Below are 15549 nucleotides of genomic sequence, written 5' to 3'. Positions count from 1 at the left end.
TCATATCTCCATCTATCCATGCCGTTCCAGTGGACTAATCCGGCTCCTGTTCCCCTCCTACACCTTTGGAGATGGTTTAACCCGCATGTCCACACCTTCCCCCCTCCCTTCTCTCTCTCTCTCTCTCTCTCTCTCTCTCTCTCTCTCTATTACTCCACCCCTCCCACACCTTATGCAAATTCAGGGCTAGTGGAGAGAGAGAGAGAGAGAGAGAGAGAGACGGTGTTCTGAGAAAGAGGGAGAGAGCAGAAGGCTTTGTTTACTTATGCAACCCACCGTAGCTAGCTCAAACAAGGTGTGAGTGTGCACACAAAACACGTGCACACACACACACACACACACACACACACATTTTGGAGGGAAGGCTACAGATCAAGAGCGAAGGCAGGAGCTTTGCACTTTGTCCAGTGTCCAGGAGCAAAAGAGGTGAAAGAAGAGTCTGTTCTTTTTTTTTTTTCTTCTTCTTCTTTCTTTTCTTTCTTCGTCCTCGTTTAATCCGCCGGGGGTTTTTTTTTACGGCGAAGAACAGAAATCGGAGAAGAGCGTGGTGTTTTTGGAGACGCACTGATACCTGCGGACGTGTCGCTCGGACCCGAGCGCAACCCGGACTCCTGCACCTGGATCAACACACTCTGATATTCCTCTCACACACTTTTTTTTTTGGCGAAATCACTAGCTGACTGGCTAGGTTCTAGCATGCCCTGAATTCTCGCTGTCTTTTTTTTTTAAAAGGATTCATATCAGGAGCAAGTTAGTGTGTAAACGATTGAGAGAGAGAGATATGGAGTACGGGCGGTTGGAGAGGGAGCCTTGTCTCTCTCCCGCTGCCTTCGTCAACCAGGTGCAATATTCCAACATCCTGGAGGGCCGCTTCAAACAGCTGCAAGGTAAGGCGGGCTTTACCTGCTAAAAACAACCTGCAACAAACTCGCACGCGTTATAGAATCTAGCTGGGAAAGTTTCAACTAGCATTGATGCAAGTTGGGGGAAAAAAAAGATACAAATATGTTCAAGGCGAGTCAATGGGCATTAATCAGTTCAGGCGAAACTAACGTGCGCGGAATTTGAAGAAACTAGCAGTCGGCACCTCCGAGAACAGAAACTAGCACGCCATCATTCGTATATCAAGGAAAGTATTGCTCCTCGGTTTCTAATGAGCTGATGCTCTTTGGTTAAAGGCTTTTGTCTAGCAAGCTAGCACTTGTCAAATTCCAAGAAGCTTTCACTCCAAGAATCTTGCACTTTTAGCTGGTTGGTGTGTTTGTGTGTGTGTGTGTTTGTGTGTGTGTGTGACTTGTGCACATCAGGTTCTAAACCAAACTGCAGTCAGCACTGAGAAGAAGTACGGCATCTACAAATTCAGTGAAACATGTAGTCGCTGTTAGGAAACCAGAGAATTCTAAGAGAACCAAAAATTCTAAGAATTTCTCAGAGCAGCAGCTCGACCCGCACCAGCACACGTGCACATGGCACTCGACACGTACTCAGTGCAGCCCGTATACCTCATATACATTATAACTTCATATCCTCATGTACCTCATATACATTATAACTTCATATCCTCATGTACCTCATATCTTATATATCTCATATACTCATGGTCCTCATATACCTCATGCTCATATCCCTTATATCCCTTAATATACTTCATATCCCTCATATCCTCATATTCCTTATCCTCGTATCCTCATATACCTCCTATAGCTCATATATATCATCATATCCTTATATCCCTCATCCTCACATCTTCATATACCTCCTATATCTCGTATATCCTCATATACCTCATATCATCCTCGTATCCTCATGTACCTCATACCCGCATATATCTCATATATCCTCATGTCCCCCATCTTTGTATCCTCATATAGCTCATATCCTCATATCACCCATATACTCATATACCTCATATCCCCATATACCCATAAGTCATCCTCATATTCTCATATAGCTCATTTCCTCATATCCATCCACCTCATATCCCCCATCTTTGTATTCTCATATACCTCATATCCTTATATCCCCATATACTCATATACCTCATCCTCATATACCTTATATCCCTCATCCTTATATTCTCCTATAGCTCATATCCTCATATACCTCATCCTTGTATTCTCATATACCTCATATCCTTCATATAACTTGTATCCCTCATCCTCACGTCCTCATATCTCTCGCGTCCTCATATTCTCATATCCTAATAATACTCAACAACTGCTGAATGCTTGAGGTCTTGGACCTGTGGCGCACCACACGCTGCACACACCCACCTCGCTAATCCAGTCCAAGCCTATCGTTTTACATACACCGTTTTACGTTATAGAGAAGAGCTCCAACTTTCACAATGATGCAGAACATAATCTGTGTGTGTGTGTGAGTGTTGGCTCATTTTGAGGTGTGTTAAGTTTGAAAGAGTGAAGCTGACCTACACAAGGTCAGGCCTCCAGAAAGAAATGCGGCGTTATTGTGTGTGTGTGTGTGTGTGTGTTGAACATGGCCTTGTTTCAGATATTTTAGATCTTACCGCAGGCCTGTTGCCCCAGATCTCACCAGCATAAAAAAAAAACATCAAGCAGAAAGACAGCATGTGTGGGTGTGGGGTGTGTGTGTACAGGTTTTTATGTCCTACTGGGGACCTAATTACCCCTCTGACCTAATCACCATTTGGCAGGTACCTAAAAGGACAACTGTTTTTGGTTAAACAGGTTTGGGTTAGAGCTGGATTTTGGTTAGCATGCATGATAGTAAGTGATGTGTGTGTGTGTGTGTGTGTGTGTGTGTGTGTTTGAGAACTACAGGTAGTTAGATAAGAAATGTTATCTGGATGCATTAACTGACAAGTGCACAGAACCTGCACGGTGGTTTGAGTTAGAAATAGCTGACTAACACGGCCAATCAAACCTGAAATGTTTTGCATTCTTTACTGTTTGAACGAAATTAGATTTTGTGTGTGTGTGTTGTGTGCAGTTTTATGAGGGTTCACACACAAGTACACACTCGGTATGTCCAGCTATACCTTGCAGCAAACCAAGAATGTTATCAGATCCCTTGGACACCAGTTTAACAGGTTTTAAGATGGTTAGGTTACAAAAAATGTTACAGCCGTAACGTTCTGGCAATGTTAGACCAGAAGCTTAACGTTAGGGTAATGTTTATATTAACGTTCCAGGCAACGTTTTTCTTTTGGGTAAGTAAAATCGCGTCAGAATCTTGACGGTTAACGAAAAAGACTCATAAGGTCCTCACAATTACAACAATACCCCCCCCACACACACACAGAGCATTGAATTACAAAACCTGTGAGGTCTTACACCGACTCCAATGATGTGGTAACAAAATCTCCCTAAACACAAGCCCGCTTTCAACCAAGAGGGAGTGTGTGAAGTGAAACCTTATTTATCTGTGTGTATCCGTGGTTTAATATCAAGTGTGGGGATTTTCTTAAAGGAAAAAACACCCTCTGTATGACACCAGGTCCTTATAGGTTTTCTGGGTACACATCTATGCCAGAGGTCAGTTAATGATATTCGCTTTGTGTGTGTGTGTGTGTGTGTGTGTGTGTGTGTGTGTGTGTGTGTGTGTATAGAGGTGAAATGCAAGGAGGAAAAGTAATATCAGTAGCATGATGAATGATGTTGATTTGAGTAACCAGCAGTGACACACTCCATACTTGAACTGTGTGTGTGTGTGTGTGTGTGTTAGAGGTCATAGAAAGTGTAATTATCTTGTTTGTGTGCTAAGGGTTGGATAAAGACTGCATAGTACATTTTTCATCGTTCCATCTGCTGTCTGCAGGGAAGCAGCGGCAAAGACCAACATACACACACACACACACACACACGTTTCTGTCTTTGTGAGGACCTAACACTGACACAGCAGTTACTATGGCAGATTCATTCCATGCCTACCAATCAACCTATTTTAGTTTTCTGAATACAAGCTGTAAAATCTTTTTTTTTTGTGAGGGCCTCTGACACTGTCCTATCATTATGGGGACCTCTGACACATTTTTATCATTATGAGGACCTCTAACACTTTCCTATCATTATGGGGACCTTTGACACTGTCCTATCATTGTGAGGACCTTTGACACTGTCCTATCATTATGAGGACCTTTGACACTGTCCTATCATTGTGAGGACATTTGACACTGTCCTATCATTATGGGGACCTTTGACACTGTCCTATCATTGTGAGGACATTTGACACTGTCCTATCATTATGGGGACCTTTGACACTGTCCTATCATTGTGAGGACATTTGACACTGTCCTATCATTATGAGGACCTTTGCTTGTTTTTGTCATCGCAAAATACAAAATACTGTAAATGTACATACAAAGTTTTGTGCTTATTTCCTGAAAATTCCCAAAAGTGTTACTCTTCGGTCACACAACATTCCAGTGTTTTCGGTGTCCTTGGCAGTTTACCTTCTCGCTCCAGTTATTGGCTTAACATATTTACAATCAGCGACTCATAACTCAAAGGTAAGAAGGAAGAACAAATACACTGATATGATACTACACTTAAAACCAGTTAAAATGAACTTACATTTCTATATAAATTCACTAAAGAATTTCCTTTGGGATTAATAAAGTTCTTTCTTAGCTTAGCTTAAAGTTACAGTTTTCTGAGAGGAATTCCTTCCAACAGTAGGTGTTTGCTTAGAGAAACTGCTAGAAGTTTGACACAAGACGCAAGTTTGACGTGTAGCCAAAACACAGTTTCTTATTTTTATAAGTAAGCAAAATGCATCTGTACTGTACGTGTAGCGGCTAACAATACTGTTCAACTCGCCTTGGAAATACAGAGACCCGTACGATCAGTGTTACAGATGTATGTGTTGATTTGCTCTAAAGCTAATACTCGTGTCTATAAAGTTGAACGGATCCGAAGGTCAGAAGTTGACGCCGTGAGCAGCCGTGTTGATTTTGACGTCACTTCCTGAACTCGTGGACGAACAGGACCGTTCCAAGTGCTGGGATTCCAACTCGAGGAAAAGCAAAGCTAGGGACTATTTCACAGAAATTTCCTACACTTCATAATAGAGGTTTAGAATCGCTACATTAGCACTAATTTGTTAGTACTCTTATGTTTGCAGTCTTTTAGTCGCTCAGAGGTGCGGGTAATTGTGATAACAGCAGTAATGAGCTTCTGAGGTTACGTCGTAGCACCTAGCGAAAATTTCTCACATACCTTTAGTCTGCTGTATGAGGAAGAATACAGGAAGTAACTGCATTGTGTACATAAACACACACATCTGTATACACCATTTATACATAAACACATACATGCGCTTGTACAGATGTGTGCACGCACACACACACACACTGGTAATTCCAGTCAGGTAGCTTTTGATTCTTAATGGGAAACCAGGTGACTTGTCATTCTTAGACTGTGTGTGTGTGGTAAATAAATGGGGTGTGTGTTGGCACAAAATGAAAAGAAGGGGAAAAAAAAAACAAGGTTCTCATCGTCCCCTTTCTTTCATTTTCTCACTATCAGTGATTTCTCACACTCTTCTCATACTTATATATGGGGTTCCTTGCCTCAGGGGTTTTCACTTAAAAACTGCGGAAAGTCTCGAAGAAAGTTCCTTCGCTGCAAAACAAACTAATTATTAATGAGGCTCATTAGTGAAATGATGCTGCCTTGAAAAAAAACGAACAAAAAATGCACTCTTTACAAGGCGAGGGTTTGTGTCGAGTTTGAACTTGTGGTACGATGCTGCCTAAAAGTGTGAGGAGATTTGAAGCGTTTAGAAAATAAAATGAGTTTTTGCAAAAGTAGCGGGTTTGGATTGAACTCTCTATATGACGTACATAAAAAATGAGCAAAAGTAGCAAGTCAGAATCTTGTGTGCCATGCCTACATTTAGACTTAGTTTTAGTATATTGGTAATAAAGAATTAAAATAAAACATAGCTGTAGTACACAGGTCTGGACCTGAAGTTGCAAAGTCAGACCTAATGTCTGATAATTGTAGCTTATCCTCAGCACGGACGTTAAGACCAAGGAATCCGTCGAATGTTTCTGTTTTATAGATGATTGACAGTCTCGTATCCGTAACACGTAGAGAAGGTCCGGAGTACATTCTTAGTGTCACTTGTATGACAAAAATGCACTGAAATGTCCACGTCCAGGTGCCTCAACATTTCCACTCGGAGCGTTTAGCAATTTTAAATAAATGTATCCAGAATTTACGTGAGTTGTTTCACTTTTGATTTGTTTTAGACTTCATTTATTTTTTAAGTTACAGTGCAAAGGTTTGTGCGTCATGCCTTTATTAGTGCAGATAAATGAAAGCTAGTAATCTGTTATTGATTCACAAACATTAATATCAATTTGTTGAATAAATTCTTCCAAACTTTCTTCAGCGCTAAAGACGTAGCAGACATTTTAGCCCAGTTTCCCGGTGGTTTATAGTCAAAGTGAAAGATTTACTTTTACAGTATTGAGTTTTCTTTGCTTGAGATTTGCCGTTTAAAAATGAATGACAATCATCCAGTACTACAGCCGATACCCTAAAAAACCTTTGGACTTTTTTTTTTTCTTCTTCTTCTTTCATTGGCATCCCTACAATAAAATAACTCCACTATCAGTCTGTTTACACAATAGTTCCGAACAACACTTTCACAGAATATTTGCTCATTCTACACTCCACGTTCTGTACAGTGGAACTGATAAAGGGTAAGGGGGTCTGTGTGTGTGTGTGGATCCAAAAGGTCGTCCACCTCCATGCTAACCACCCGTGAAATGAAAACAGCGTCCCTCCCTGTTTTCCTGAACATTTCCCAGTATGCTTGGGAACGCCGATCTCCGGAACTCCCGAGTCTTAAAGAGTTGGAAGAATGTCCTTTCAGATAAAGGTTTTTGTCAAACACTCTTCTAGGAATGAGCAGTAATTATATCCAGCATGTCTGTGAACTTCTTGTACTCAGCTTTTCGTTAACAAAGTCATTATCAATCCTAGTGTTTTTTTTTTTTTATTAACTTTTGACAGTTCATTGTTCTTGATATTTTTAATAAGAAATGCTCTATAAGAGAAGTCCTTGATGTTCACGGAGTATTGCTGGTAGCTTATATGGCCGGGTTTGCAGATGCGCTAAGTAGGGAACAGGTTGTACCCTGCTGTCACTGTCCAAAACATTTTCAAGGACAAAAGTGTGTGTGTACCTAAAGCAGCTGACTAGCCAAGAGTGCATCTAGCAGATCTGTTTTAATTACCGTGAAGCTCCTACTGTAATTTTTCCTGAAGCACTTTCATGATCAGTAGAGAACCAAACCTCAAGTGAACTATCGGAAGGCTTTGAAATATAAACCTATAAAATCTATTTTCATTTGAAATCAGTTTGTTTGGGTGTTTCTGGCAGTATTTGGATGGATTTGGGGGCAGTGATAGCTCAAGTGGTTAAGGCTCTGGGTCATTGACCAGAAAGAAGATAGGGGTTCAAGCCCCAGCACTGCCAAGCTGCCATCACTGGGCCTTTTGAGCAAGGCCCCCAACCACCCTTGCTCCAGGTGTGCTGCATCATGGCTGACCCTACACTCTGACCCCAACCTCCAAGGATGGGATATGCAAAGCAAGAATTTCACTTTGCAGTAATGTATATGTGACCAACAAAGGCAACTTAACAACTATGCAGTGTTTTGTTCAGAGCTTTTATTCTTGTATCTCATGAAGGTACCAATGCCAAGAACCTTCGAGTGAGTCTACCTTTTTATCTGCAGCATGAACAGACATCCTCATCCAGACGGACTTCCAGACTAGGGCCTAAGAATACTGTCAAGTTTGAGAGGAGTTGGAAGATGGTAGTGAAAAGCACTACAAGTTTATAACCAATTTATTGCCCCGGTTCCTCCCCCATTTGGTCTTGCCAGTCCACCCTCTACCTAAATCTAAGCCTTATCGCAACATCCAGAGAGAGTGAAAGGCAACAAGTGCTTGATCTGACATGTCTCAGGGCAGCGTAAGACAGTCGAAGGAGAGAGCTATCTGCCCTCTTCCACATACATAAGCATCCAGATTACTGAGATTGTCTAGCATATCTATGATTGAGAGACAGATTGTATCCTGACCAGAGAGCAGGGCCAGTGTTGCTTGCTTGAACTCCAGCTACAGATATCTGGCATTGTCGGAATTCAAATTCTGACAGCAATGTTTTTCTGTTGCACCGCTCAAGACCAGTGGGAGGGTTTAAGCGTTTGGTGAAAAAGTCTTGATTTGAACACGCCCTGTCAGTAGGGAGAAAAGTCTTGATGCGTGCTGTCCTTTTATCTTGATCGATGGTTGTCTAGACTAAACGTTTAACGTGACCCGCGTAACCCGAGAAACTTCACAAATGACAGATGAGCGATGGGTTAAGCGCACCCTTGTAGCGGAAAGGTACTTGTTCATGGTTTTGACCCAGCGCCGGACCTGGAGCTGGTATTCAGGGACATGGTGTTATGGTGGATGGAGATGCGATCTTGCGTGTGTTTTGTTCTTTTGCGTTATTCAGCAGTACACATAGACACGTGTACACTTGACTCTCGCTGTGTGAACATGACACGGTGTGTGCACATGTTTTTAAACCTGTATCCCTGACGACTAAAGAGGCAACTCTGGGGTTTGGGAACATGGGTAATAAAAAAGTTTCCTCTTTCTCAGCCCAGAGGTCAAAAGTAGTTAGTCCTTAGACTGGACATCATGCTAATACATAATTCAGTGTTAACTCTAAACCATGTTTGGACTTTGATCTCATTTCCAGCTGCCCCGTGCTATACATATGCCTCTGTTGTTACTATAGCAACAATAAAATTTGGTTTGCCGATAGAAATTTCCATCTAAAAATCAGATTTAAGAAAATAAATACATTTGTGTTTGGGGCAGCGGTGGCTCGAGGCTCTCTTAAGGCATTTGTTTGTTCTTTCACTTCAAAGCTTAGCCAAATTCCTGCAGCGCCACTCTGGAAGTCTGAACACATTAAAAAAAAAAACACACACAAGTGTTAAAACATTGACAAAACATCTTAATGATTTAAAAAATGCATTGCAGGTAGCGTGACGTCAAGACGTGTGCAGAGGACGAGGTTTCCGTTAATACAGGTGTTAAAACGCCCTGCCTTTCATCTTACACACACACACACCCACCCACACTGTGACACATTTTACCAGCAAAAATCCACATCAATAAATCAGTACATCTGTCGGCTTTTATAATTTAACCTCGCTTTCCTTCACCTAACTCTATTCAAATAACTTTATTTCTGTATATTTCTTAAATAAAATTACAACATTGTATTACTATTTTAGAGTATGTAGCTTGCTGCTATTTAGCACAACTCGCCAAATCCACCTCTTTATTTTGTTTAGTGGTTAATCAAGTTGTTCTAGTTTAGCTTGTTGTTATAAATAGTTTATGAATCAATTCTAATTTCTACTACCTTAGCATCTATTAAATTATAGAATTATTGCTTTTTAATAATAAAACAATTTCCTAACCAGATTTACATGAATGTTTTTCATTTACGTATAAAACGCCTAGTAACTTGTTTCAATTAGTGTATTTCAAAAATTTTGATTTTTTTTCCAACTTTATTTGCTCTGTCTTACTTCAGTGTAAAAAAATAAATAATAATAATTGCCTAAACAATAATTTAATTCTATTTCTATATTAACACTGGAATGGATTAAAATTAAAATTTTCATACTATTTTCTCATGTCAATGTTATTATTATTATTATTGCAATTGCAACTTTTTAAAATAACATACTCTGTTCATTTAGGAATTTTATTTAATATCTAGTAATTATAATCATAATCTAATTTTACTGTTAAATTCTCAAAGCAAATTAGGGTTGCATATACAAGCTTATTTGCATAATTAGTTTACTGTTTTACTGCGTTACAATCGTGTTGGTGTATTACAGTATTTTGCTTTTTTTTTTTTTTTTTTAAAGCTAATGAGAGTTTATAGTTTTTATTTTATTTTATATATATATATATATATATATATATATATATATATATATATATATATATATATATATATATATATATATATATATGTTTTATACACTAGCATCTTTTATTATTAAACATGGCTGGAGAATGCAGTTAGCAAGCCGTGATTTTTTATTTTTTATTTTATTGACTATCTATTTTTATTTACTTATTTTTGTTTGTTTGTTTATTTATTTTGGTCTGGTTAAATCCTTAAAGTCCTTTCTCAGCAGCAGACCGGCTCAATCACTCCAGCGCATGGCGTCATGAGCTAATCAACTTGTTTAGCCACTTGCTTGCAAGCTCACAATAAAGCCAGCATGTGTTGGCTAGTAAAATTTGATCTCTTTATCAAAGATTTCCGTGTCCAAAAGTCTAGGGTTTACTTCTTACTTTGCTAAATAAAGACTTTAAAATGAAGGAAAACTGCAAAAGTCTGTTTTAGTTGTGGATAAAACGGGAACATTTTTTGGAACGAACAGAAATTTGATCCTGTAAATCCTTCGAATGGTGTTGTCTTGCTGCTGTACGTTGTGTTTAAACACTAACGTGTGAACTCCCTCCACGCGGTGTTAATGATCACAGACCGTAAATCAGCGTCCTGTGTTACCTCACCGCATTCCTCTGAGTGGTGCTGAGTCGTCTCGCCGTCTCTCTGAGAAACTTCTGTTAAAGAAGAAGGATGAGGAAAAATATTTGAGGATTAGGTTTCAGCGGTCGAACCTTTTTAACACCAGACAGTTGTTTAACCCATGAGAACGGCTTTATCCTGTAGCTTAATAACCTGAAACCCTTTTTTACCCATCATGCCCTAGCAGGGAGTCGGTTAATGACACCTGGCTGTAACCCAGGCGCCGGTGATTGACGACTTCAGTGAAGCAATTACTAAAGCTGACATGGCCACAGACGACACACACACACACACACACACACACACACGACGTGGAAGAGGGAGGAGGCCGGAAGACATCAAGGGGTTAAATTAGACGACGGTAGAAAAGAAAGATGAAAGATAACGTATAGTTTCTAGAGGAACAGACCTGACGGTAATTGCGCTAACAGGTGTGCAGCATTCGAACAAAATCTTCACGCACAAATACTCAGAATTGTGGAAATATTCCTGCTATTTGTCATTATATAATGTAGATACTTTAGCATTAAAGGAAATATATCTATTAGAGTTTTTTTTTTAATTAATTAGCTAACTAGCTGTTAATATTGGAGATTACAGCAGACGAACTAGCCAGCTAACTAGCGTTTACTCTGTTTACCAAAAATAATAACTGCTCAGATTTAATATGGATTATTTGGTCTGAAATTCTGCTAGCCGGGCGTCTGTAGTAAAATTCGGCTAGTTGGGTGTTTGTAGTACAATTGCGCTAGCTGAATGTTTGTAATAAAATTACGCTAGCTGTGTGTTTGTAGTAAAATTACGCTAGCTATATATTTGTAGTAAAATTACGCTAGCTGTACGTTTGTAGTAAAATTACGCTAGCTGTGTGTTTGTTCTTTTTAAAAATATTAATGTTATACATTCTGAAGGTGTGAGTAGTAACTCAGCTGCTATGTGTGTGATATTTCTTATTTATCTAGGGTTTAATTTCTGTAAAGTTTAGTGTAGAATACAGGATCTTATTCGTGTGTGTGTGTGTGTGTGTGTGTGTGTGTGTGAGACATCAAAGGAACCACAACACACACTAATGACAAGTCTTGGAACGTCTTAGGTCACGGTCATAAGAACAGTAAGCCATGCACTCGTGTATACACACACACACACACACACACACACACACAAGCAAAATGTCTGGCCATCTGTGTACCAACAAAAGGCTGGGATTACTATGTTACATGCTTGTTGGCATTACAGAAGACAAACACACACGCACACACACACACACACACACACACACACACACGTAACTGGCCATCAGGCATCTAGTGATAAAAGGCTGCAGTATAAAGGCAGGATTACGCCGTTTAATCCTATTTTCATGCTGTGTCTGGATTATTCACCCCCCCACACACACACTTGGTCACTTGAATGCAAACTTAGTTTTTATCAGATCTTGTGTGTGTGTGTGTGTGTGTGTGTGTGTGAGAAACCGAGAGCCTGTATATCATCAGTTCCTTTCTTGCTCCAAATGCAGCCATGCAGTTGCAACCACCTACATGACCTTCCTTTTGCGCTCGCTCGCTCTCTCTCTCTCTCTCTCTCTCTCTCTCTCTCTCTCTCTCACACACACACACACACACACACACACACACACCTCAGGGAAGCTTTTTTGTCCCAACATGAACATCTTGCAAAGGAATGCGCACACACGCACACGCGCACACACACACACACAAGCCTAAATGCACAGGAGATGAGGTGATCTCTAACAGCAAGGAGTTGATACACACACACACACACAATACAGTAATCTTCCTACTTCTTACCCACTGATACTAACAAAGAAGCAGCCGTGTGTGTGTGTGTGTGTGTGTGTGTGTAATTAGCAAGCTGTAATCAGCATCTTTAGCCTGTCTTGCTTCTTTGTGGAAACAACTTTCGTGTCAGGGCCTGCCGTCAGATACACGCTCTAGAGTGTAACCTTACACACACACACATAACATCTGCCTCTGTTTGTGTGTGTGTGTGTGTGTTAGTGGGTGGAGTATGTGCTCACAGCACAGGATGAGCCCCTATTTTCTCACTTCCTCTGCCAACTAATAAGAAAAGATCTTTCTTTCTCTTAAAACGAGCAGGAGCAGATTGTAAGCGCACCATCTCACACACACACACACACACACACACACACACTCCGAGTGAGTTTATATATTGAACACACTGCACAGTGCTGCTAAAGTTACTGTTACCATAACAACCATTATTAAAAACTAAATATGTGATAAAAAATAAACTGTGTGAAGGAAGAGGGAGGATTGGAGCTCCTGTGTAGGTTAGTTATAATAGTGTGTGTGTGTGTTTATATATACCAAAATGTCCCCACAAAGATAGGAATGTCTAACAACTGCATTAATAATTGTAAGTACAAGGTCCTCATAAGGATGGTAAGACAACTGTGTGTGTGCTTTGAATGTGTGTGTTGTAAATATACACTACCAGTCAAAAGTTTGGACACACCTTTTAATTCAGTGTTTTTTGTTTAGGGATTTATTTTCTACATTCTAGAACAATACTGGAGATTTCAAAACTATGAAATAACACACATGGACTTCAGTAATCCATATGTAATGACAACAAAAAACAGTCAGTTGTTATTTTAAGACACGAAGGTCAGGTGTTCTGGAATAGTTCTTGCAAGAACAGTATTGTCAAGTGCATTTGCAAAACCCATCAAGCACCATGATGAAACTGGCTCACATGAAGACCATCCCAGTAAAGCAAGACCAAAACTGACCTCTGCTGCAGAGGAGAAGTTCATTTAGAGTTACCAGCCTCAGAAATCACCAATTAACAGCACCTCAGATTAGAGGCGTTATGAAGGCTTTACAGAGCATCAGTAGCAGACATATCTCAACATCAACTGTTCAAAGGACATTATTGTGGATTTCGGCCACCTTCAGCATTGTTTTACAATGTAGAAAGAAATAAACATCAGGAAAGACCATGGAATTAGAAGATGTGTCCAAACTTTTGACTGGTAGCTTGTGTGTGTTGTGAATGTGTGTGCTGTGAGTATCTGTGTGTGTTGTGTGTGTGAGTGTGTGTGTAATGAACGTGTGCATTGTGAATGTGTTCACTGTGACTGTGTGTGCTGTGAATGTGTGTATTGTGTGTGAATGTGTGTGTATGTTGAATGTGTGTGTGGAGTGCATGTTTGTTTTGAATGTGTGAGTGTGTGTATAAATGTGTGTGTATAATGTGAATGTGTGTCTGTATTGTAAATGTGTGTGTGTGTATGTTGTGAATGTGGGTGTGTGTGTGGGTGTGTCGTTTAAACGTTGACAGCTGATGGTCAACAATGTCAATTATAGATTAACCAGGAAAGACCAGCATCTGTCGGCCACGCACACACACGCACACACTTCATCATGTACACCTAGCAGGACCTCTTTATAAATCTGAGGACCTTTCAGCACCTTATTGTTCTCTTAAATATAGACATGAGTGTAAGATGGGCTGCTATGTAAACTTTTGGTTTAAAAAGTTGGTCCTGTGATAATCCTCGCAGTTAGCATCGCGACAGCTTTACGTTTGCGAGATTAGCAACCATCGCCGTCGCTGCTTAGCGAGAGATAGGACGGTTTTCCTTCTTTGTAAGAAAAGTTAGCTTCTTAGCGTCGTCTTGTACTTGCACTTTCATAAACTGAAGAATTTATTTAACCTCACTTTTACTTCAGGAAGGAATTAAGGAACTTTTTATCGGTTCGTATCAGCTGCAGTGTGTGTGTGTGTGTGTTACACAGTTGAAGGCAAGTATGTAAAAAGCTACTGATAAAAGATCAGCTGATGAATTTGCGATTCCTTGTTGTGGGTTCTTGAGGCTGTTTCGTGTGTGGGATAAATATTAGAATTTTAATCGTGTTTGCGTATCCAGCTTGCGGAGTGAACAGTTACACAATTTTGTGTATTTGAATAGTTGTGTGTGTGTGTGTGTGTTTGAACCTGTGACATTATGTCTGTATTGCAGGATCTAACAGTGTCCCTTCCTGAACTGTGCATTTGCATTGTAAATCAGCACAAAAGGCAAGATAGAACTAGTGTGTGTGTGTGTGTGTGTGTGTGTGTGCATGTGTGTGTGTGTGAGTGAGAGACAGAGTGACATTGACACAATGACAGTGTCCTCACAATGATGGAACAGAGTCAAATGTCCTCATACTCACCTGGTCCCCAGAAAGTAAGTGTCTGTGTGTGTGTGTGTGTGTGTGAGAGAGAGAGAGACAGACACACAGAGTGACATAGACACAATGTCCTCACAATGATAGAACAATGTCGAATGTCCTCATATTCATCTGGTCCCCCGAAAGTAAGTGTGTGTGTGCCCTTTGCATGGAATGCACACGACTTCCTTATTTCAAAACAAAGGTCCTCCCAAATCCTGATAACACTCTCTCTCACACAGACACACACACACACACACAGTCTCTCATAGTGGTTTGTTCAGTCGAGCCACATTGCAAACATTCTTTATATGTCGTAATAGTGACCTGTGTGTGTGTGTGCGCGGTGTCTGTTTACAGCTAAATACAAGCAAAAGACATCGAATTTCGCCAGCAAAGCCCCCCAAATGGCCCCCTGCTCACCACACAATACCCTCCGCCTCTTTCATTACCAGACATTGTCCTCCTGAACTGACCTGTACAAAGATACACAAACAATTGTGTTTCAATTTCTGGGGTGGAATAAAAGGAGGTGCAAATGATTTTATTTACGTCCGAGCTCGAGCCTTTATGATTTCCTGTAAACACCACGCCGTGTCAGGAACACGCCTGTGATGTCTGAACACTTACACGTGTGAATTATGTTCCCTACATACCTCAGTGAGACCGATATTTTTATTTAAAGTTTGTAGTCTGAGCTCCTGCTCCTGCAGTCGTCTTTTTTTCACTTTTATGG

The 15549-nt window shown here is 40.3% G+C and overlaps 1 protein-coding gene across 4 annotated transcripts in view; it reads left to right on the top strand.

Annotated features, from left to right (window-relative positions):
- Positions 1 to 15549, top strand: part of sptbn2 (spectrin, beta, non-erythrocytic 2) — a 58430-nt gene that overhangs the window by 14497 nt on the left and 28384 nt on the right. For 2 of the 4 annotated variants that reach the window (XM_058382976.1, XM_058382973.1), the window contains exon 1: positions 208 to 887. The exons of the other annotated variants lie outside the window; for them this stretch is intronic. In XM_058382976.1, the coding sequence (XP_058238959.1) occupies positions 782 to 887 (106 nt within the window). In that variant the 5' untranslated portion in view covers positions 208 to 781. Of the gene's footprint in view, positions 1 to 207; positions 888 to 15549 lie in introns of those variants that run through there. 4 annotated transcript variants of the gene reach the window in all.

This window comes from Hemibagrus wyckioides, linkage group LG28 (genome assembly GCF_019097595.1).
Source record: "Hemibagrus wyckioides isolate EC202008001 linkage group LG28, SWU_Hwy_1.0, whole genome shotgun sequence".
In the NCBI taxonomy this organism is placed as follows: Eukaryota; Metazoa; Chordata; class Actinopteri; order Siluriformes; family Bagridae; genus Hemibagrus; species Hemibagrus wyckioides.
Note: the sequence above shows the minus strand (reverse complement) of the source record. Positions and strands in the feature narration are given on the sequence as shown.